At 40.1% G+C, this 24,434-nt stretch overlaps 1 protein-coding gene across 3 annotated transcripts in view; it reads left to right on the top strand.

Moving 5' to 3' along the window:
• Nucleotides 1-24,434, top strand: part of VGLL4 (vestigial like family member 4) — a 186,168-nt gene that overhangs the window by 112,206 nt on the left and 49,528 nt on the right. For 2 of the 3 annotated variants that reach the window (XM_020981062.2, XM_020981061.2), the window contains one exon: nt 23,428-23,617. In XM_020981062.2, coding sequence (XP_020836721.1) covers nt 23,428-23,617 — 190 coding nt within the window. Of the gene's footprint in view, nt 1-56; nt 203-23,427; nt 23,618-24,434 lie in introns of those variants that run through there. The other variant, XM_020981063.2, reaches the window with a different exon arrangement.

Raw genomic sequence — 24,434 nt, 5'->3', positions numbered from 1 at the left:
GGTGCTGGGTGGAGTCAGGAAATATATTGTACTCCATTTCCTCTAGAGGATGCCAGCTGATCCTTTCTCCTCTCCCCCATTACCTCAACTAGTCATCTGGAACTTTCAGGATCTTCCTCCTAGGACTGGCAAGGGCTTCAGTTGGGAAGCAGCCATCCTAAGAAGAGGTTTATTTCAACTTTTCAAGGCAATGGATAGCAAGGTAAAAACATAGTAACTAATTACAAATACAGTCGATTTTCCTTCTTCTATTAAACTGAAATTTAGGGTTAGGACATATTACATAGACCCAAGCAGGATGAAAGAGCTTGTTCTTTTAGAGAGGTTCCTAATCTTTTTATGTGTCACGGCCTCCTTTTGTGGTCAGTCGGGTGTAACCTGTGGGCCCCTTTTCAGAATCATATTTATAAATAATTGAAAGATGTGCTAAATTTCAGTTAGAAGGAAGTGAAAATAAAAACTAATTTTTAGTTCCAAGTTCACAGACTTCCTAAAATCTGTCCACAGATCTCATGTAAAGAATCCCTGGTTTAAAATATAACTGGGCCCTAGGAAAAATGTTTCAAGATAGCTCCCTTCACGTTAGTGTCTAGACCTGAAGGTTTGTTAACAATCTGCTAATTAGACTTCAGTTTTAAAAGTATAGCTCATTTGTACCTTCCTCAGAATGTTCCTGTTGGGCCTCCCTCATCCTCCAAGCTCTGTAACCCACCCCCCCCCAACCAAAAAGCTACTGAATTTTCTATTTGTCATTTTCCCATTAAAAGTAATTCCATGAAGGTATATTTAATATGAGCCTAACTGTCTCTGGGGAGACCTTCCAGTTCATTGCGTTACAGTCAGAGCTTCTGATCTTGAAAGTCTTTCCTATTGTAACCTTACCCTTGCACAGATTTGCCTTTGAAGTGGGAGAGGAGCCTTTAATCTTTGATCATTTTCACTTAATGACAGATTGCCCTTTGATCAGCTCAGTTTTCTTCTTTCTTTTGTTTCACAGTAAGTCACTTACCTTGGTGTTAGGGAAAGACCTGAAGTAGGTCCAGAAAGGGTCCCAATTTTGATGAGCACAAGGGTTATTTAACCTCCATATCTTAAGCAAATACACCCAAGCAAAGGCAACTCTTCCTGGCCTTGCTTAAACTTGAACACTGTGTAATGTAAACGTAGCCAGCTACACCTCCCTCCCCCCGAAAAAAGCACAACCAACCCCAGGAATATTTTAAGTTGTTCTCATAGCTTTGGGAATAACTATGAAAGTTCCCATCAGCATCAAGTTTGTTGATGCAGGTGTTTTGAGTTTTGGAAACAATAAACTTTGAATTGTAATTGGATATTTATTTTCAGATTACATTTTACGACTTCTTGGTTTATTATTTAACAGTCATTTGCTGTCTGAATATGAAGCAGAAAGTCTTCCCTAAGTCATCTTCTTGACTAGAAATCTAATGTTTTTAGCCTAGCATTGTGAAAGAAACAGGAGAGATCAGGAGTTCAGTGCAAGACTGGTTCAAACCCAGTCTGATAACTTCTTTAGGCCCAGTGCCAGGGACATAGTAGGGATTTAATAAATGCTACTGACTGGATGTCTGGGCCTCACCTGAAAGATGAGGGTTTAAACTGGATGTTCTCTAAGGTCTGAATGAATGAATGAAAGGGAAAAAAAGCATTTATTAAGCATTTACTAGGTCCAAAAGCTGTGCTAATAGCTGAGAATGCAGATAGAGAAGTGGTCACATTCCCTGATCTCAAGGAGCTCACGTTATCACGCTCACTCATCTGGAGGAGTGGGCTGAGTAGATGGAAAGACCTAGTGGTCTTTGGGGTGAGGTGGCAAAGCAGATGCTATTGCGTCTTCCATGTAGAGCATTTCATTGATACAAGCAATTTGTTTTCTGAAGCTGAGCCATTTGATGGTTATAAGGACTTTGGTCATGAGAGTTTCTTTTCCAAGTCGTCAATAGCTGTGGCTCCTGGAAGGGGGTAGGGAGATGGTATTCTGTACCTGCAGGGGCCATTGCCGGGTTTCTTCCCCGTAAGGTTAGTTCCTTTGGATGATGGCTGTGGGGGCTAGACTGGAAGCAGGGCAGGTGTTAGGGGATGGGTAGGGTGCTGCATTTCTAATATTCTTGGGCCAAGGTGCTGGGCTGCTTCAATGGGGGTCTGAGGAGAGGTGGTAGTCAAAAAGTGGCTTGGCCCACCAGCCACGTGCTGTTTCTGTCTCTCCCTCAGTGCATATTTCTACTTCTTCAGATTAGTAAGTGGATGGAAATTAGTCGGCTGTTGGTAAGGATGGCAAAGCTATCAGAGTAGATAAATATTGAAAATTTGGGAGGAATGAACTGAACCTTTAAAAGACCAACTTGAAGATTCATTCCCTTATTTGCAAATACTGTGTTATGTAGTAGCTGTCCTTTACAGATTCATAAGGCTTTTGGCTCTTAATTATTATTAATTCTGAATTGTGTGTTTATCATTTCCTGAATCAGGAGATTTAGAATGGGAACGGACATTAGAGATCATCTAGTCCATACCGCCCTTGTAACATCAGGAAAAGTTGGATCCTGAGAATGGGACAGTGACTTATCTGAGGTCACTGAAATAGTGGAGTTGAAATTCTAACCCACATCTTTGAATTCCATATGCCTAGCATTCTTTGGGGCTCCAACTCATCATTATTCCTTATTTAGGCAGTGAAATTCATTTTAATATTAGCCTGTGCATAATAATAATAATAAGATAACAAGGTCTATGTAAAAAGGCACTGCTAGTCAAAATAGAATTTTTGATTATGTGCCCAATAAAATTTTATGTGGCAGTTAAGTGGCACAATGGATAGAGCACCAGGCCTGGAGTCAGGAAGACTCATCTTCTTGAGTTCAAATCTTGCCTCAGATGTTTACTAGCTGCGTGACCCCAGGCAAGTCATTTAACCCTGTTGGCCTCAGTTTCCTCATCTGTAAAATGAGCTGGAAAAGGAAATGGCAAACCACTCCATTGTCTCTGCCAAGAAAACCCCAAATGGGGTTGAGAAAAGTCGAACATGGCTGAAACAACTGAACAACAAGATTTTGTGTGCCATAGTTTCTTTCTACTCCCCTCAGTTCTGCTCCTTGGCTATCTGACCATTGTCTGTGTTTCAAAATAAGGGTAAAAGAACCAATATAAACTCAGATTTGGATTTCTGTGGGTCAAATTATATCTTTGAAATGATATATCTGTATATAGTGAAGAGCCATGTAAGGGATGTTAGTCCTGTCTCCTGACTTTTTTTTTAATGGCATGGGTTTTGGTGGGGGATGAGGGGGAATTCTAGTTTGTTATTTTATGTAGTTTGCTCATCCAGAGTGGATCTGATTTGAATCGAACATTTAAATTATTAATCAATTTTTTTCCTCATGGAACTAGAATCTTACTATTTAATGTAAACTTAATATCTTTACAACTAAGAAAATGGGTTTCATTTATAGAAAATTATTGAACATTTGAAAATACCTTTTTTATACTCAATTTAGTTCTATCAGAGAAATGAATGATTATAGGACTTTTATTTTCTAATGTTAATGGAGGGAGATCAGTAGAATTGAAAAGGACCTTAGAAATCATCTAATCTCAAGGTTCTTAACCTGGGGTTCATGAACTTGGTTCTTTAAAAAAAAATTGTCAACTGAAATGAAATGAAATTTCATTGGTTCCCTTTGTCATTTTTTTTTTGTATTTTATTTAAGGTATTACAAACATTATTTGGAGAAGGGGTCCATAGGTTTAACCAGACTGCCTAAGGGGTCTCTGACACAAAAATGGATAAGAACCTCTGATCCAGTCTCAACTATTCACTTTATAGATAAAGAATAAGAGTCTCAGAGAGCTTAAGTGAGTTGCCTCTGGTCCTTCTGGACCCCGACATCTTTCCCACCTGAGGTGTCATCACTGGCCAGGAGCTCTCTCCTTCTTCATCTTCTACCTCCTGGCTTCCCCAGCTTTCTTCAGGTCTTAGCTGAAGTTTCACCTTCTGTAAGAACTCTTTCCTGATCCCCCTTAATGCTAATGGCTTCTGTCTGTTGATTGTCTCAGTTTATCCTGTATATATCTTGGCACACAAATACTTATTTGCATGTTGTCTCCTCTATTAGACCGTGAGCTCCTTGAAATCAGGAACTGTCTCCTGCCTTTTTTTTTTTAATCCCCAGGCACAGTGCCTGGCACACAGTAGGTACTTAAATGTTTATTAACTTGACTTAACTTGATACTAAGTGTCTGAGAAAGTTTTCTTACTTCAAATCCAGTGCTCTTTCTAGTACATAACGCATAGTGGCCAGGCTGCCACTGTGTGAAGTCATCGATAATAATTAAACGTTTCAAATTCAAGATATCACTCACAAATTCAATTCAAGTCAACCAACATTTGTGAAATGCTAGACCCTAGTGCTAGATATCATGGTAAATGCTGGGAATAAAATAATAATGAAGATGGAGCCTACTCTCAAGCAACTTACATTCTAATTAGAGTTCATGGAGATAAAGTATATATCAGAAAAGTAAATTACAAGATAATTGGAGAAGGGAGAGAAAATGAACAATTGAGGAGGATCAGGGTGGGCTTTGTAGATGAACTGACATCTGAACTGAGACAGGACGGAAAGTAAGAGTCCCAAGAAATGCACATGGGGCAGTGCGTTCCAGGTATCTGCTACCTTCAAGTCAAGGTTGGTTGACCATTTGCTTTGATAAGTTCTAGTGAGGAATCTTGTCCCCCTAGGGGTTAGACTTGATGATCTGTGAGGTCCTTGCTAATTAATTCTGAAATTCTGGATGAGTGCTTTTTTTGGAATTCTTACCGAGTCATCCAAAGTACTTCTCTTTCCAAATGGGAAATCACATTGTTGTTGGAAACTAGAAACCCTGAAAGGGCAAGGTTTTCATAATAATCAGCGTTAATCTCTTTACAAGGTTCAATTGCCTCCATTCTTTCTTTTAGGAGTTAATTGGCGATTTCTTTCTATCTTTACTCTGCCCTGTTTCTAAGCAATCTGGGAAGTTTTTATTTCTAATTTCTTGAAATATAATGTCTGAGCTTTATTTTCTTATCTTCACTTCTAGGAGTTCAATGATTCTTAACTTTTGTTTCTCCTTGACCTGGTTTTCTAGGACAGATGTTTTGGATAGCCAATAGCTTACATTTTCTTCTATTTTTTAAATCTTTTAATTTTTTTGTTCCAATATTTCTTGCAATTTCAGGGGTCACTGTTTCTGTTTGGTTCATCCTGGTTTTCAAGGAGTCTATTACCTGGGTAAAGTTTACCACTTCCTGTTCTAAGCAATTTCTTCTTATGCTTTCTTCTAGAGCTTTTATTTCACTTTTTATCTCCTGCTTCATTATTTCTAGGTATACATGTAGTTCTTAGGGAAAATTCACTTTTTCCATTGAGTCTCTTTTTCCAGTTGTTATGGCATTACTCTCTTCTAAACTAGATTTTTGGGCATCTCTGGATCTATAATGATTCTTTATAATGGCCTTCAGTTTACTCATCTCTCCAGCTTTAGTTTTTGAACTGGGGCACTGGGGCAGCTCCAGGTTCTGCTTACCCACCCATCCTGATTTTGAATGGGGTAATCAGCTCTGCTTGGTTCTAAGTACTGAGAATTAGAAATGAACTAGAGAACATATTTGACCTATTATCCATTTATAACGTATTACTGAAAAAGTTTATATAACTATGTTATATTAAGTGCTTTATCAATTCACAGTCTTATAGAATGTTAGAATTGGGCAGGATTGTAAAGAGTATCTAGAGTCTAGACAAACCCACTGGATTTTGACTCAGTGGGTGAGAATCCTGGCTCTGCTGTGTGGTCTGTGACCTTGGGTAAGTCATTTACCGTTTCAGGGCCTCAGTTCCTTAATCTCTAGTGAGATTGGTGGACTAGATGACTGACCTCTAAGTTCCTTCTAGCTCTCAGTCTGTGTTCCTATAACCTGTACCTGACAAGTACCCATCCAGCTTGTGCTTAAGGGTCAGTGCTTTCTAGATTCCATGTGGCGGCATCTTTGTCGCCATGTGAATCACCGGAAGTGGGTACTAGTCAGCAGGTTTCACAAATCATGGGAGGTTCTTCATCACATTTCAGATGTATCTTGGATGCATGCAACTGACCTTTTTATTGCTAATATCAGATCAGCAGGGAGCTGCCTTGCTACCGAATAGTAGGGAGCTCACTATACTTCATTTTCTTCCTCTTACCTTTCCTGTATAATCCTTAAATATCTGTCAGTTCACATCTTCCATCATTCCTTGGAGCATAAACTGTCGTTTCCTTCTTAGAAGATCCATCTCCCACTGCCAACCCCCATGGGAAGAGTCTCACCTGTTACTTCTCAATGTTCAGTGGTCCTTGTTCCTTTCCTCCTTTCCAACCAGACATTGCTGGGATTCTCTTCTGTCTTTTTAGATCCTTCCTTCCTCTGCATTTATCTTGAAGCTCTTGCATTTTTTTAAAGCAACATTTTCTCATCCCAAAGAGATATTTTACCTTCTTACAAAGGAAGGAAACCAGCCTTCACTTTGAGCATTAAAGTATTTGGCTAAGGAAGAAATAGAAAGAACACATGAGTCACTGAAAAATTCTTCCCCTCCAATCATGCTGGAAATGAGCTTTTACTCCTTGGTTATTCTTGTTGGTAGCTCTTGTGACCAACTTCCATCCTATCTGTTTTATTTTTTTTGTTTTTTGTTTTGGCTAGGCAGTGGGGTTAAGTGACTTGCCCAGGGTCACACAGCTAGTAAGTGTTATGTGTCTGAGGCTGGATTTGAACTCAGGTCCTCTTGACCCCAGGGCCGGTGCTCTGTCCACTATGCCACCTAGCTGCCCCTCCATTTTACTTTGAATGAAGGTAACATCTCTTAGATTTGTCCCTTCTCCTTTCCCATAGCCACCAACCTCACTGAGGCTATACTTATGTTTCTACCTAGATATTTCATTGCCTTCTGCCTCCAGTCCTACCAGATAAAATGATGCTAGGCTAAGCTTCCCTGAAATATCATTTTTATCATGTGTCTCCCCTGCTAATGGGTCCTTAGTGCTTATCACATCAAGTCGGAGTTCTTGTCTCACACTCAGGACCTTTTTTTTTCTTATGGGCTTTATTGACTCTTACCTCCATAACTCCTACTGCTTATCAGCAGGAACCTTCTGATTTAGTTAAGCGCCAAAACTTACTGGCAGTATGACCACGGGCAAATCATTTAACTAATATTTGACAAAGAGATAAATCAGTCAATCAACAAGTGTTTATGAAATGCCTGCAACATGACTGGCACCATGCTAGGTACTAGGAATATAAAGACAAGATGAAATAGTCTCTGCCCTGAAGGAGCTTACATTGTGTTGGGGGAGACAGCATGCACAGATAAGAATATACAAAATCTAAAAGGTAATTTGAGGGAGAGGCATTAACCCTGGGAGATCAGAGGTTGGCTGCTGGAGGTAAAAGGGAGCATTGGACTTTATTGAACAGGAAAGTGACATGGCAAGACCTTTGCTTTAGGAATATCACTTTGGCAGCTGTGTGGAGGAGAATAATACTTGGACTATCTCCCTTATGAGGTTTTTGTGAAGAAAACAGTGTGTAACCTTTAAAGTATACATAAATGAGTTATTAAAATGATTATTAGTCTAATTGCCCTCCTACATTCCACCCCTTTTCCTCATCCCCTAATTCCACTCATATTTATTTTCACCTCCATGACTGTTCTCTTACCACCCCCCTTCCTGGAATTGTGTCCTCTTTACCCTGCTAATTTCTAGTCACCTTTTAGGTTCCAGTTGTATCTTTCCATTGGAGTCTTAGGATCCTAGACTTGGAGCTGTAAAAGAATTAGGAGAACATCTTATCTGAAGCTTAGGGTGTCTCTGAAAGTCTTCCTGGCCATTTAATAAATGTCCTTCCCATCAGTGCTCTGCATCAGCAAGTTGTCAGTATCTGGAAGGCCATATTCTTTCATTGTCCATTTGAGCCACTGTTGGGCATTGTCTTTCCCACCCCTAGTAGAATGTAAGAGAATGTAAGCTACTTGAGGGCAATAAATGTTTCATTTTTGTCTTGTATCCCCAGTGTCTTGCTTGTAACAGAGTAGGAATTAAAAAATATTTGCTGAATTGTTGTTCAATTGGGGCAGGTAGGTGACACAGTGGATAGAGTGCTGGGCTTGAAGTCAGGAAGACTCATCTTCCTGAGTTCAAATCCACCCTCAGATACTTACTAGTTGTGTGACCCTGAGCAAGTCACTTAACCCTGTTTGCCTCAGTTTCCTCATCTGTAAAATGAACTGGAGAAGGAAATGGCAAACCTCTCTAGTATCTTTGCCAAGAAAACCCTGAATGGAGTCACAAAGAGTCAGGCACCAACTGAAAAACAATTGAACAACAACTTTTGACATTAGAACTGGTGCTTTTTCAATTGTACCACACTGTCTCCAGATTGTAAGCCCCATGACAGGCAGGCAACAAATTTGATACTGAGCACCTAGTACTTCTTAGTGTTAAACAAATGATTGAATACTCAGAGTTGTAAATCCTATTCCTTGATGATATTCTTGAGCTTTTAGCATGTTATATATAGGTTCTCAAAACATTTAACAAGCACTTTAAATGTCTGATATAAATTTTACAAATCATTGATACTGAATTTACTCTTCAGTTTAATCCATGCATACATGCTTTGTGGAGCTGTTCTGTCAGTATGGTAGAATCTCTGACTATGGATTTTAGTATTTAGAAGATTCATATTTTTTACTGTAATGAAGCCTACTGTCGTTCTGAGTCAGTATATATTTGTGGTAAATCAGTCAAATGTAAGCTGAAGCATATGCATGAATTTCTTTAAGATGTTTGGCTTGTTGGGAAAGCTGACACTTGATTATTACCTCAACACCTGGCTTTACTGTATGAGTTGGGGAATTCAGGATTATGAGTATGGTTATACAATTGAAACAGGTGGTGAGGAACGTCCCTGGTACATCTGAGGTTAACTTGTGTGTGAAATGGCATTAGTTAAAAAGAGTATTGTTTTATTCCTTGAGGCCTAGGATAGTAGTTGTCCGTTATGTTTGAGAAGGAAAGTGGTGACCACAAAACAGGAGCATGAGAAGCATTTTAGTATAATGGAAAGACCGGTGGGTGTGATGTAAGGAGACATGGATTTGATCCTATCTCTGACTTTTGGGCTTATCATCCCAGGGCTAGATGGTCTTCTCCAAGGTCCCTCCTCCCCTGAAATTCTCTGATCCCATAAAAAGCTCTGACTAGCTATACTCTTATGAGTTAGGGCCAAGCATTAGAATGTTCTTCACTACTATGGGATCCCACCTGTAGGACCAACGTGATGAAGTTAAATGAGTCAGCAGAGTGGATGTTGAGTAGATGAACGATAATAGTTAGAAAAGAAGGCTCATCTCAGAACTTGAGCTTTGAATGTGTTGTTGGCTGGATATTGACCGAGAAAGGAGTGAACAGGGTATGGCTATCCCATTAAAAATTTTAAATTTCTTATTACTGTGATGGCAGAGACCAACAAACATGAGTATTTCTATATACAGAGAAAAACAGAAAAATAGTATATGATAATGTAAATTTCTTTTTATATACAGCTTTTAAAAAGCACGTAATAAATTCAACAAGCCAGTTTCAGAGTTGTCCTGCTTGTGTCTGTTTTGCTTAAGATTTGCTTCTATTCTCTTCTTTGTGTTAAAAAAACCAAACTCTCAATTATGAGCTTTTCTTTCTTTTCATCTTTTTCCTTTCCTTCTCCAGACTTCTCCAATCCTGCATTTAAAACAAACAGATCTTTCGTTTGTAACATAAGTATAATCAAGCAAAGCCACCCCCAACCCCCCCCCATTGGACAAATCCACAAATACCTTTCTCATTCCTCACCTCTAGGCAGGAGGTGGGTGGCGTGTTTCATCATTGGTCCTCTGCAGTTGCATTGCTCAGAGTTCTTAGGCCTTTCCAGTTGCTTTTCTTTATGACGTGGGCATCCTATAAATAAATTGTTCTGGTACTCCTCACTTCACTCTGTCTTAATTCGGAAAAGTTTGCCCACGTTTCTCTAAATCCATAGGTGGTCCAGTGGATAGAATGCTGGGTCTGGAGTCAGGAAGAGCTAAGTTCAAATTCAGCCTCAGATATTTACTAGGGCTGTGACCCTGAGCAAGTCACTTAGCCTCTGTTTACCTCACTTTCCTTATTTGTAAAATGGGAATAATACTAATGATAGCACCTAACTTCCTGGGTTGTTGTGAGAATCAACAGATAATATTTGTAAAGCACTTAGGACAGTGCCTGGCACATTAATAGGCACTGTATAAATGTTAGCTGTTAATTATAATCATATTAATGATTATTCTCTTTTTTGTCATTCCTTGCTCTGAAATAATGTTGCCTTCCATCCGCAGGTTATGGGTATTCTAATTGGGGAGAATGGGTCCTAGCATTTGGAACAGGAAAATCTCTTCAAGTTCATCCAGTCTAACCTCATTTTACAAATGAGGAACCAGAGACATGTGCACAGTTGGGGCCAGGTCGGGGGTGGGGTGGGGATTACGGAGAACTGTAAGCTTGGAGGTGTGTGTGGGGGGAGTAAGTTATGGTAAATAGATTACCTTAGCTTTGCTGGAACAGAGGGACTAGAATTACTGGAGTTCATTTCACCAAACATAAAAAGCATCCGTTAGGTGTGTGCTACAGTCATGTATAAAACACAGCCCCTACCCTCAAGGAATTTACGGTCTATTAAGGGAGAGACATGTACGCAAATAACTATAATACAAAAAGTGTGAAAATATTTGAGGTACAAATAAAATGCTTGGAGCCCACTCACAGGAAGGAGACTCATACCGCCTGGAGAATTTCAGGGCTTCATTGGGGAATGGTAGTTTATTTCTGGACTAGAGTACATGCATGTAATAATGAGAGTTCAGTCTGTAAAGGTAGAGGTGGGGAATAGTGAATGGAGGGCTTTCAATGCTAAGGTTTATCTCTATTCTTTATTAAGGTTCTTTCTTCCTTCCTTCTCTTTTTTTTTTGAGGCAGTTGGGGTTAAGTGACTTGGCCAGGGTCACACAGCTAACTAGTAACTGTTTGAGGCTGAATTTGACCTAAGGTCCTCCTGACTCCAGGGCCAGTGCTCTATCCGCTGCATCATCTACCTGCCTCTGAAACAATAAATTCTTAAGCAAGACAATGACATGATCCAATTCATGGGCATACAAGAAACCCAGACTGGATGATTCACCATTCTCCATACAAGCCCTGAACTCTTGCCTCCTTGCTGTTGCTTATACTCCTCCCTATGCCTGAATGTACCCATCTCACCCCTACTCTCTTCCTTTATTCTCCTATATAATAGAAAAAGGCCTGAACTTGGAGATGAATCAGAAGATGTGGGTTGGAGCCCTGGCTCTCTAGCGCTTATTAGGTGTGTGACTTTGAGCTAATTACTTAGTCTTTCTCAGCCATCAGTTTCTGCATCTGTAAAATGGAGATGATATACTGTCACTATTAATCTCACAGGACTGTTACAGTGAGCATAGGAGATAATGTATATAAAGCTCTTTATAAACCTTAAAGTGCCATATAAATGTAAATTGTTAATATCCACTCTGTAATAATTCTTCAAGGCTCAACTCAGATACCACCATGAAATCTTCTCTAATCTTCAGTCAGTAATGACTTTCTCTGATTTCACATAGCATTTGTTTTACATTTCTCTTATGCATTTGTCATACATTTTATTTCATAGAATTTATATTGGGAGAAAACTTTGAAAATTGAGCCCAACCCTGTCATTTTGGAGGTAAGGAAACTGTAGTGACTTTCCCAAGGTCTGGGATGTGAACCAAAACCCTCTGACTCCCAAGTTTAGTTCTTTTTCCATCGCCCCATGCTGCCTTTTCATCTGTCATCTCTTCCTGTTAGATTGTAAAGTCCTTGTGGGTGGGACCTTGTATCTAAGCATTGTATCTATTCTATCTTCCCCCAAGTACCTGGCAAAGTGCATTAACCTGGAAGGTACCTGCTACTTATTTACTGAATGAATGACTGTTAATGGTGTGCAGAAGGAATTACAGTAAATTTCTCTCATTGGTTGGCTTAATTTAAATGTGAATATACATAAATATGCATAGTGCACATAGTAAGCCTTCAATGTTCATTGAATTGAATGGCATACATATAAACATGTCTCAATAAAAAGGCAACAAGGGACTGAGTGATGCAGAGATATTAAACTGAAGGAGGCTGAATCTAATGTGAGTTACAATCTGGGATATGAGTAGTAAAAGGAATTCTAGGAATCGTGGTGTCCACCCTTCCTTTTACAATCATGAAAAGCCATTCCTAGAGACATAAAATGACTTATCCAAGGTCACACAATTTAAGGAGGGGGACGAGGCTTAAGGCCCCTGGTCCTGACTTCACTTGGGGAAAACAGTAACACTTTGCATTGGTTAACAAGCACTTATTAAGTGTCTTCTGTGTGCCAGCTACTGTGCTAAGCACCAATAATACAAAGGTTCCTGCCCTCATGGAGTTCATAATTGGATGCAAGAGACAACATGCAAATAGCTATGTATAAACAGAATACAGAGATTTATATTTTTCAGAGGGCATTTACATATATTATCTGAGCCCTGTTGGGTAGTCAGGGTGAATATTAGGGTCTTCATTTAACAGGCAAGGAAACTGAGACCCAGTTTACCTAAGTGATATCACCCTTAAAATGAAGAGGTACAAGATTAATGAATGCAAAGTATAATTCCAATAGGGACAAATGCTACAGAGTACTCCCAGCTGAGGATAGTACCTCCCTCTGTGCAGATCAGGGCCTTAGAGCTTTCTGAAGTCCTGAGAGGGGTTATATAATTTGCCCAGGGTCACATGGCCAGTATATGAAAGAGAATTTTAACTCAGTCTTCCTGGCTTTGAGGTGGGTGCTCTGCCCATCATGTCACACTGCCTCATCTGAGAGGTTTAGAATAGTTCTAAAAAGTGATTCTCTATCAACTCTATACCAGGCTGCCTCTCGTGCAGCACAGCTACTTTTTACAAAGTTATAGCTAAAGTCGATCTTGTTACAGTTATATTTCAGATGGTTTAAACAGATCTACTTCCCTCCCTTCCCCTTTTCCTCGTCTAAATTTTGAAAACATAAGTATACCATTTTCTCTTTCTAGTTAGTTTTTCCCTTGTGAGCTACTATGGTTATGCTAATGGAAGCATCTCAGAAGACTTTCATTCATTCAACAAATATTTATTGAGCCCCTCCTATGTACAAGTAAATGTGCTAGGAACTGAGAGAGACAGAAAGAAAAACCAGACCCTGGCTCTCTTCTCGTGGAGTTTATAATCTACTATATAAGAGCCGGGGAGGAGGTATGAACAATTCTTTTTGTTAACCTTCCCGAGCTTTTACAAGTCCCACCAGGGAAGAAATTATGCTCTAGCTTGGTCCCTGATTTCACTGCTCTGTGGGAGCAATTTGCTTTAATAATTCCCCTCTTCCCCATTAACACTAAAACTTCTACTAAAAGGAGAGAGAGTGGGATTCTGCAAAGAAATGCAGTAGATTTTTTCAGTAAGATGCGAAGGGATTTGCGTTTTGCAGATGGGGACTCGGAAGAAAGGGCTGTAAAGTACTAAAGAGTCATGTGATCGACCCTGGTTTTCTTGGGCCTTGAGTAAGAGTGCTTGGGTCCTCCCTCCACTAAGGAACTTCTATTGTTGGTAATTTAAAGATGGTCTATGATACAATGTATCAGAGTTAGGTCATTTGCCCAGTAGTAACAGCTCCCATTGTATGCTACACATTGTACTTTACAAAATGCTTTTCTTTCAATAAACCTAAGAGTCCACGGCACAGGCAAGTATCAGTCATTTTACAGGTAAGGAACCTGAGACCCAGAGAACTTTAGTGACTTGTCCAAAATCACACAACTGTCAGTTGTCAGAGCTGGGCCTCAAAGCTAGTATTTGGGTTTGTGTGGTTTTTTCTTTGACTCTGCCAGGTCCTCTGTTCCCCTGTCCCATGCTCCCACCTCTGGGGCAGACATGGAGGCATTGCATTTCAGGTGAGGGAGATAGGTTTGGTCGCCAAATGGTTTATCATCTTCTTTAATTGACAGCACCAGGGCCACATTTGAAGAATGTCTTCCGTTTGTTGGAGCTTTATTCAGCCTACTCTTTGGTTTTTGGGGTGTAGCTGGAAGGACCTCAAGCTAGCCTAGCTTTGACACTTTGCCAGTTTTGTGACCCAGGGGCAATGATTTAAAAATCACTCATCCCTCAGTTTCCTTATGTACAAAACAGGGATAATAATACTTCCATTACCTACCACACAGAGTTCTTGTGAGAAAAGTGCTTGTTAAGCCTCAAAACACTATAGAAACATGAGCAGTAACTGGCACAGAAAAGTCTCTGTATTCTTGGGAAATTAATGCATTGTAATAATACTTGGCATCTTGCAAACCTTAAGGAGTTTTATAAAAGTCAACTATTATTATTATGTTGTTGTTGTTGTTTTTCCCTGAAGGGAACCCCCCCCCCAAATCTGACCAGTAATTGTTTACTAATGACTTTATTCCTGTTATATCCCACATAAGATTTAACTTGCACGTTCTAATTCAGTGTAAGGGCCTTTGTCTATAATACTATGGTAATGATTGCTAGCTGGTAACATGGACTTAATAAATGAAAATAAAAATATTTTGATTGAAGCATTTTTCTTACTCAGCTATACCTGGTGGCCAAGATTATTGACATTAGGAGCTTCATATCATGGTTTCTAAAGGTGTTTGCATGTTGTCTCCCCCATTAGACTGTAAGTTCCTAGAGGGCAGGAACTGTCTTTCTTTGTATGCCCAGCACATAGCACAGCAACCCGCACATAGTAGGTGCTTAATAAATGCTTCTTTCCTTGCATAGTACATATACAGGGTCTTTCATTTTCTTTCCACCAAATTATTCTCTCTCTCTTTTTTCCCCATCCAGTTATTCTGAGTCAGAATTAGCTTTCCTCAACCCTCTGGCCCAGAAGCTGTTAACCTGAGATCTGAACTTTTTTTTTTAATATTTGGATAACTATTTCAATATTACTAATTTATTTTGTAACACTATGTATTTTTATTTTACTTATTTAAAAACCTTTATTCTGAGAATAAAGGGGCTCGCCAGACTGCTGCCCACAAGGCCATGGATCCATCCGTACTGCTGAAACTTCTGAAGCTGCTTCTACCAAAGCCAGGACCAATTCCAAACTCAGAGAGATGTGACTAGGACAGAAATTCCCAGAAGTTAAGAAGGCGAAGGCTGACCATGCCACTGCTTCAGGGAATGTAGGAAGCAGAACAAGTATTGAACTTGACACCATCATGTTCATAGGCAGAAATCACAGTAGAACCTGGACCTGTGGACTTGCAGGCTAGGGCTGGCATTATGGCGAGGCTACTTGCTTTTCTTTGAGAGCAAAACAGGAATTCTGATATTATTAATCCTGAATTTTTGATGATTTTTTGATGATTCTACATAGACTTTAGTTTTCCTTTCCTGATCTATAAAGTTTGCTAAACATAGCAACAATGTAGATGACATTATAGGGGCCAATTTAAAGGTACTTAAGAAAATGGTTGATTTTAAGCATTTTAGAATTTGCTAATTATAAGTTAATGCTTTGGCGGGAGTTCTACTTGGAGGCATACTGTTAGTCTAGGCCATAAAGTACTCAAAGACAATGCCTATTGAAATAGACAGAGTGTCCCAAAAGTCTTAGTGTAGTTGTAAGCCAATAAAATGCAAAGTTTTAATGGCTTAAAACTGCACTAAGATTTTTGGGACAGTACTATATAGGACAGGACTGGACTATAGCCCAATTTTCACTCATTCAAACTCTTTCCCCATCCAGTTAGTAAAAAGCAGAGAGCCTTTCTTGAGTCCAAGTAATACTTCAACAGATTTGTGATCTTATCAATGCAGGTATTTCCTCCAGTAATGACTTAAGCCACACATGCTTGCCTATCCTGTTTGATTTTTGCTTTTGTGCTCCCAAAAATCAGTGTGTGTGTGTGTGTGGGGTGTCCATCCTGTGCTCTGGAGACCTCCCTCACATTACCCTGATCTCTTACAGTCCTGGGCCTTGGTAATCCCCCCTTTCAGAGGACTTTCAGTGTGTACTCTCTGGGCTCCCTCAGTATCAGTGAACACACCACATGCATTTTAAAAATTGCAGCCCTGATTTCTTGCAGTACTTTGGAGGTGAGGCATAGAGAACATACATGTCCTAGCACGGATCTGAGACTTTTCTCTCTATTCATGTCATTTCTGTATTCTCATCCTTTCCAGGCTAGAGGTGGCATCTATATCTGGAATTTCTTTACCACAATGACAGTTGCAATGGAGACACTGAATAACCAGGGCATAGTTATAGGCAGAGCCCATTTCCATCTGAAGTTAAGGTGGTGGAGAGGAGCCTTACCTAGGAGAGAGTCAGGTCTGGGTATATTTGGGAGGGTTTACGTTGTAGGGACTTTGAAAGGGGGAATTGCAGGGGTCAGGGGAGTACTTGGGAGAGGTTGTGTGGGGAAGGAATGTGCCTTTTCATGGAGGAAGTACTAATTGTCCCCTTCCATTATGTTGGTTCCCTGGGGCATAGCCTTATTTACCAGCTGGTAATGATTGCTTTGGATTTCGGTCTCAAAGGAAAGCTCTCCAGCAGCTGAATTTAATGTATTAGGTGCTCATGACTTTAGGTGCTTACGACATCAGGGCCACATAACCTCCTTTGCCACTGCTTTCCAAACAGCAAGACCCCCATTCCAGTCCTGTTTCCATGGGATGTCCTTGTTGTCACTAGGTGTTCTAATAAGAGCTTGTGTTTATGGAGGAGGCATAGTCAATAGAAGAGAGCCAGCTTCAGCATTTGGAAGACCTGGGGCAATGGAAAAAGCCCTGGCTTTGGAGTCAGAAGACCTGGATTCCAATCTGGCTCTGTTACCTGTGTGACCTTGAGCAAGTCACTTCACTTTTCTAGTCCTCATAATTCTCAATTGTAAAATGAAGGGGTTAGGCTAGATTTCCTCCAAGTTTCCTTCTAACTCCAATCCATGATGCCATGGAACAAAGTCCTATTCCTGTAACATCATCTGTGTGACCATGGTCAATACCCAAGCTACCCTCTAAGACTAGACAAAGTTACTGATCCATATTAGTGGAGGGAGCTTCCACACCAGGATCCTGCAATGATGAAATCATGGGTCTAAAGCTCCCCTCCTCCCAAAGTAGCCTTTGATGGTTATATAGTGCTTCATATATGTTATCTCATTTGATTCTTACAACAACCTTGTAAAGTAGATAGTGAAAATATAATTTTCCCTGCTTTATAGAAGTGGTTAAATATTTTCCTCAAGATCCTGGAGATTCTAAGTGACAAAGCTAGGCTCCCATCCAGATCTTTCAACTCGTAAATCCTTCCTCCTTTCTATTGTATCACTAAGGATACAGAGCGGCTGTTATGTGATAGGTAGATCTATTTGGGGACCTTGGGGTCAGACTCCTAGGTAAGGAAATACAAAGGAGCCCCAGAAAGTCCTCAGCAAAGGGTGGTTTCCTGAAGAATTATAGTGCTCTTCTAATCCAATGAAGTGACAGTGGTCAGAGCCTTTCACTAGGACACAGGAAAACCTGCATTTCAGGCCTGCTTGAAATACTCAATAGCTGTGTGACTCTTGTCAAGTCATTTAACCTCTGTCTGCTTCAGTTTTCTCATTTGTAAAATGGGGATGATGACAATAATACCTACTTCATAGGGTTATTGAGGGTTAAATAAAATAATGTATTTTAAAAGCACTTTACTTGAAGTACTATGTAAATGCTAGAGATTATTATTGGTAGAAAACTCCTCCTTTTACTGCAAGCCCATTTTAAGAACATGGGTGTTGCTCAGGAGACTCTTGTCAGCTAGATTATCAGTAATTAGTTACATGAATTTTAGAGAGTCATGATTTTTCAGTACCTCAGTTTCGTCATCTGTAAAGGGGAAGTCGTCCTGCCTTAGTACTTACAAGATTGTTATAAGTAGGATGACACAATATTTGAAGGCATTTTTTGCGGTCAAAGACACTACACAAAATCAAGGAACAGGCAAATTTCTGCTGAGGTAAATTTCAGGTTAACTGAGGATTAATCAGAAAGTCTTTTTCCTTTGTCTTTACAAAAAACATTTTTTTTCCTAAAGTACCTGCTTTCCTGTTGTAGTATGATGTACTGAATATGATCAACCCTTTCCAAGGTGATTTTATAATTTCTCAATGCCTTGACTTGTCATTATCAATTTTAATCGTAATTGAACAGTAGATCTAGGTGTCTCTTACATACCTTCACTCACACTCCCTCTGAGCAGCATTAATTTATAGTGTCATTATACAATATGATATCGTTAATACATTTTGAGCAAACCCCACCCTCGTGCTAGGAATGCTGCCCCTTGGTAAGATATTTTCTCAGAACTTGCTCTCTATTGCAAGTGTGGACATAGTGCAGAGGTGTCAACCATGAGGCCTGTGAGCTGTGTGCAGCCCATGACACTCCTGAGTGAGGCTCAGACCAGACTGAGATGTAATTGGGATAATATTTAACAAAATATATAGAAATACAAGAAAATACAGATAACATTACATTCTAAAAATAAGTCAACATGCAGCCTGCGAGGATCCTTACATATGTTTTTGTGGCCCCGGTTTCTGTTTGAATTTGGGTAGACATTGGCCTGACTTGATAACCATTGTCAGCACATTCTCTTGGAGTAGTTTTCTCGAGAGAAACCCTAATATCAGTATTTTTCCTTGTCATCTCTTTTTTCCTAAAAACTAGAATATAGGAAAAAATCTCATGTTGAGTTTATTTGTGTTTTACTGATATATAATAATTATAGAGCAGCTAGTGGATAGTGTGTGGGACCTGGAGTCAGGAAGACCTGAATTTGAATCCCAGCTCAGACACTTAATAACTGAATGACCTGGGTCAAGTCATTTAACCTTTTTCAACTTTAGCTGAGAGGTAATAGCAGCTGCCTCTCAGGGTTGCTGTGAAGATCCAGTGATATTTATATTTCATTACATATTGATGTTTTCATGAGATTGAGATCTCATTCCATATGTAAAGCATTCCACAAGTCTTCAACCTTTAAAAATCTGGATATTATTAATAACCAATAAGGCAGATTGCTCTCTCAGCAGGTTTCATTATCGTTATCCAGTATTTAATAAATATTTCTCAATTAATTGATGTTTAATGCCATGTTAGTCATTGGGCAGTAGCCTTAAAGGAGTTCCAGTTTTCTAGAGGAGATGAGATATGACCACAAATTACTATAAATAGTATAGAATTACAAAGTCCTCTGAGTTAAGATACAAGGTAAATAGAAACCAGGAATCATCAAAGAGCACTGCAGAATGTTTCTAATGTCATCACCAGCTCTCATCAGTGTTAGTTTCTGATGTAAGTGACCTGCAGGGATGCTTTAACCAAGCTACTGGTAGATGAGACTCATTGTGTGCATACACACACACACACACACACACACACACACACACACACACACACACACACACACACACACACACGCAAATGCACTTCTGGCCAGCTGGAGGAAGGCTGGGGCTGAAGCTCTTTTTCTGAGTTATGTTGAACCGTCCAACTCATACTGTGTCCAGGCAGACACTACGTCACATGGTTATCTCTGTTTGCCTTCTATGTATTTCATCGTGTTGCCCAACAGCCCTATTTTTTTCCCCAAAGTTAAATGGGGTGAATAGGCACAAGCTGAACTATTTGAAAGAGGCTTATCCCCAGCTGCTGCTCTCTGAGACAAAGAGAAGTATTATTTGAAAGAAAATGAATCTGCACTGGCTGTGGGTGTTTGCGTTCTTGCATAGACCCTGGTCTGTACAGTAATGAATTGGGGAGATCTGAGAGGCTTGTGAGGTGGGAGAGTACAGTTCTTTTATCAGGGTCCTGCCTTGCCAGTAGGATGATGTCAGTTCTGGGGGCCGTGGCCTGTAGTCAGACAGAAGGAGACCAATCACTAGTAGAGTTGGGCAGCCTGTTCACTGGGTCGAACTGTGGTTTTACTTCTCTTGTTTAGATCTACACTGTTAAGGGGAAGGGGGGGGGTAGCAGAAAACAGACGTTTTTTAAAAGTCTTGGAGGTCACAACACTTTGTGAGGTGATGGAGAACCTTGAATTACGCAGGGTTTTTCCTCAAAATTTGTCTTCAGAAATTATGGCAGAGCTATTTTCTGTGCAATTTTGTATCCATTCCTTCCCCTTGTAAATCTAAACACTGTGGTCCTGTCTCTAATCTTGACCAGAATATTCTTCATAAAGCTGTAACACATTATATTGCTTTGATGAATGTAGGCAATATGGGAAAAACATTAGGCATTGAGTCAAATAAAATAATATATTTTTAAAGCACTTTGCAAACTTTGAAGTACTATGTAAATGCTAGTGATTATTATTAGGAAAAAAAATCCTTCTTTTGCTGCCTACAAATGATTGACCCAGCTTAAGAACATGAGTCTTAGAGCCAGGAGGCCTGTGTCCAGCCCTGGCTCTGCCACTAAATCAGAGTCAGTCTGGGCAAGTCAATTGACCTTTGCCTCAGTTTCCTCATCTGTAAAATGAGAATAATAATGATGCATTGTACTGTTTAATTTTACAGCATTGTTCTAAGGATCAAGTGAGCTTGGCAAATTCATTTTGTAACTCTAAAATTCTATGTAAAATTATTATTATTATTATTATTATTAATATTGTTAATTATTATTCAGTGGGTCAGCTCACTATCTTAAATGCATGAGTGCCAACAACGAGCATACAGTCTAGTTGGGGAGACAGAATTAATAATGAAATATGAAATTGTGAAGCTTAGACAAATTCAAATTCATTAGGCAGTCCACACAGCCCTGTTGAGGGCAGCAGAGCCCGAGGACAAGAGAACCATGAACAACTCCAGCATTTATTCATGCCTCCACTTAGTGGGCCATGTACATCAGTTGCTTTGGGACCACTTAGAAGCTTCTCTAGGGCTTAGCCCACAGTAGGTGTTTACTAAATGTTTATTGGTTGACTAATAAGTTAAACAGGATCCAATAAGTGCCTGTCACCACCACTTGGGAGTCAGCCTCTCCCTTCCTAAATCCCCTCTCCCCCCTTCCCTGTGCTGTAAAGCTGGACTAAGGTCCTGTCTCCCCTCTGAAGTTTTCCCCAGTCTATTCTATTTCACACAGATCTCACCCATCTCTAAGCTCCTATTGTATACTCGTAGTACATTGGAAGGAGCATGGTTCATAGAATCAAAAGACCTAAGCACAAATCCCAGTGTCTGCCCCTTACTACTTGTGTGATCTTGGGAAGATAGTAGCTTTCCTGGGCCTCAGTTTCTCTGTCTGTAAAATGGGGGTGTTGGTGGTAGACTGGTTGGTTAAGGTTTCTTTCCACTTTAAATCCTTTGATAGGATATGGGGATGGTCCGAATTCTGTATGTGACAGACTTGAGTAGGCCTGGATTTCTGAACGTTCCAGGCCAGAACAGGTCCTGGTTTTTTAGACATTTCATTTGAAATGGAAAGTTCCACTTTAGTTTTGCTGCCAGCGTCTCTAAAAGGGAGCCTGACTTGTGGTGTCTTATGGGTCACTATATATTTGCTGGTTTATATCGTGCTGACTAAATTGGCAACATGTTTATTTTTCCTGGTAAACATTCAGAAGTTTGCTTCTTGAGCCTCCTTTCCCCAACAAAATCACACTTGTCGTACGTGAATGAAATAGATGACTGTTAGAAAACCATCCGAGCATCAGTGATGATATGAAAATTAGTGGTGGCAGACAAAGATTTCCTTTCTCAGGGACCACAAGGCCTCAGATGAAGTTGACTTTATTCTAATATTACTCCCAAATTGGGACCAAGTGGAAATAAAAATGGGTCAAGCCTCAGAGACCAATGCTTGGTATGATAAAATGATTTTACTTTCTGAACTCTTTACTGCCTGTGGGAACACTGATTATTCTTCCCTTGCCAATCTTCTCCTCTTCTCTTTTCCCCCACCCCCACGTAAATTAAAACCTTCTAAAAGTATTGTTTTCACTTTGAGCTTAAAGCAGCTTGGTAAAGGAAAAAGCACAGAGACCCTGGAATTGGATGATTTTTTTTCCAAATCTCTCCTGGGAAGGCTCGGGCAAGTTAAGTTGCTCCCCCTGGGGAGCCTCAGTTTCCTCATCTGTAAAATGAGGACATTGAACTGGATGGCCTCTTCGGTCTCTTCTTGCTCTTTGTTATCTTGTGATCCTAAGAGTATATGCATATTTAAATGATATGGGTTGTGTTCTTAGTGGAAAAATAAAAGGCTAATTTATTTTTTGTTTTCAATAAACAAGAAATATAGCTTAGCTTAAATAGTTTTGCTATGTGAATGGTCAAGGGCCTGAGTGTTATGCTGGGTTGGAGTTCCAAACTAGGTACTTTGGGGATCTTACGCCTGCCCTCTTGCTTTGACAATTTCACTTAATTCCAGGCATGTTATGGTTGTAAGAAGCCTAGTCATCACCTCGATGTTGATGATGTTGGGAGTTGTGGTCTCTCCTCCTGTTCCCCCAGGTGCTAGGGCCGTCCTAAGATTATATTCCATCTCCTCTGTATATATCATGTATGTGCCTATTTATTCACAAGTTTTCTTCCCCCTGAGGGCAGGGATGGTTTTTGCCTTTCTTTGTATGTTTAGTACCCGGAATGCAGTTAGTGGTTAATAAATGCATGTGGGTTGATTGAGTATACCAAAAATGAAGAAAATGTTTCTTCTTCCTTGATTCTCCCCCCCCAGGAATAAGCAAACTACTAACTCATAAATTCTTTTTAAACGAAGTAGCATGCCAAAAAGAGCGGTAAAAATATAACAACCAAGAAAAGTTAATTTGGCACTCTGGTTTTAATGAGCTCAGTATTGAGTCTGTCTCATAACATGGGCCAGGAATCAAGACCCTTTTAAAACCTGTGTGTTTGATGAGGTTTTGAGATTACTTATGGTAAACAGGCTCTTTTTCTCCCTGTTATTTTATTCCAACTTTTATTTTTAAACTTTACCCTAAAGACTACTTGTGCTTAAAAAAACACATCTTATATAAAATGGTTCATGCTTGGCTTCTAACCATGCACTCAAACCATGTTCTGAGCATGGAAGGCATCTGGCCAAAATGCCAAGACTTTCCAGTGGGAACAGTTTTGGAAGGAGCCAGAATTGACTTGGGGGTGGGGGTGGGGAGGGGGGAGGGACTGAATGGTGGCCACGTGCTTGAGCTTCATGATTGCATTTTCTCTCTTGCAGGTGAAGCTGCTCTAAGAGGTGAACCCAGAATGCAGGCCCTTCCCGTGTCCTCTGCCCTCACCAATCATCGAACAGGGCCCCCTCCCATCAGCCCCAGCAAGAGGAAGTTTAGTGTGGAACAAGGGGATGATGATCTAGACTGTGAAAACGACCATGTGTCCAAGATGAGTCGTATCTTCAACCCCCATTTGTGAGTGTCTTGCTTTCGTTCTGTGTAGCCCCACTTGGGCCTCGTACACGCCCCAATCCCAGGATTCTTCAGAGCCGGTTGGCTGAGTGCAGCCATCGGGGATTCTGAAGTCAATTGTTACTTGGTTCTCCTGATGATAGGGCCAAAGGGTGAACAACCCTTTAAGTGAACTAATAGAGTGTAAAAAATAATCCGAATGACTGATAGAGAATGTATTTCTAAATGACTTGTGTGGATATTGACATTCTTTTCAAATTTTGGCATGGTGGCTCTAGCATGCCTTGTGTCTTTCAACCACAACTTCTTGGGTTACTGATCCTGTAGGCTGTGTTCTCTCTTGTCTGTATGCACACGTAGGCACATACATACACGTCATGCCCATATGGAATATATCCTTCCTAGGAAAAGTGGCGTTTGATAGATGGGCAGTGTGGCAGAAAGGAAAGAGCCTCGGATTTACAGTCAGTGGATGTGGGTTCAAATTCTGGCTCTTCTGCTTCCTGCCTGGGTGATCTTGAGCAAATCACTTCATTTCTTTGTACATGTCTCCCAGTTTGGACTAGATGTCCTTTTCAGGTGCTTTCCTGAACTCAATTCTATGCTAGAGAAGGAAGGAAAGGCCTTTTCTGTGAAGTCCTTTACAATTCTTTTTCCTGTAGGGATACAGAATTTAAACTTACTCTTTTACATATATTAAATAGTAGTTCCAGTCCTATGGGACTAATGCTAATGAATGAATGAACAAAAAAGAATTAGGCTTGCACACTCACCATATGCCAGGCACATTCAAATGGAGGTGACAACACATTTATGGAAC

Source organism: Phascolarctos cinereus, unplaced genomic scaffold (genome assembly GCF_003287225.1).
Source record: "Phascolarctos cinereus isolate Bilbo 61053 unplaced genomic scaffold, phaCin_HiC Scaffold_4;HRSCAF=312, whole genome shotgun sequence".
Taxonomy (NCBI): domain Eukaryota; kingdom Metazoa; phylum Chordata; class Mammalia; order Diprotodontia; family Phascolarctidae; genus Phascolarctos; species Phascolarctos cinereus.
This window is presented reverse-complemented; position numbering and strand designations above follow the sequence as displayed.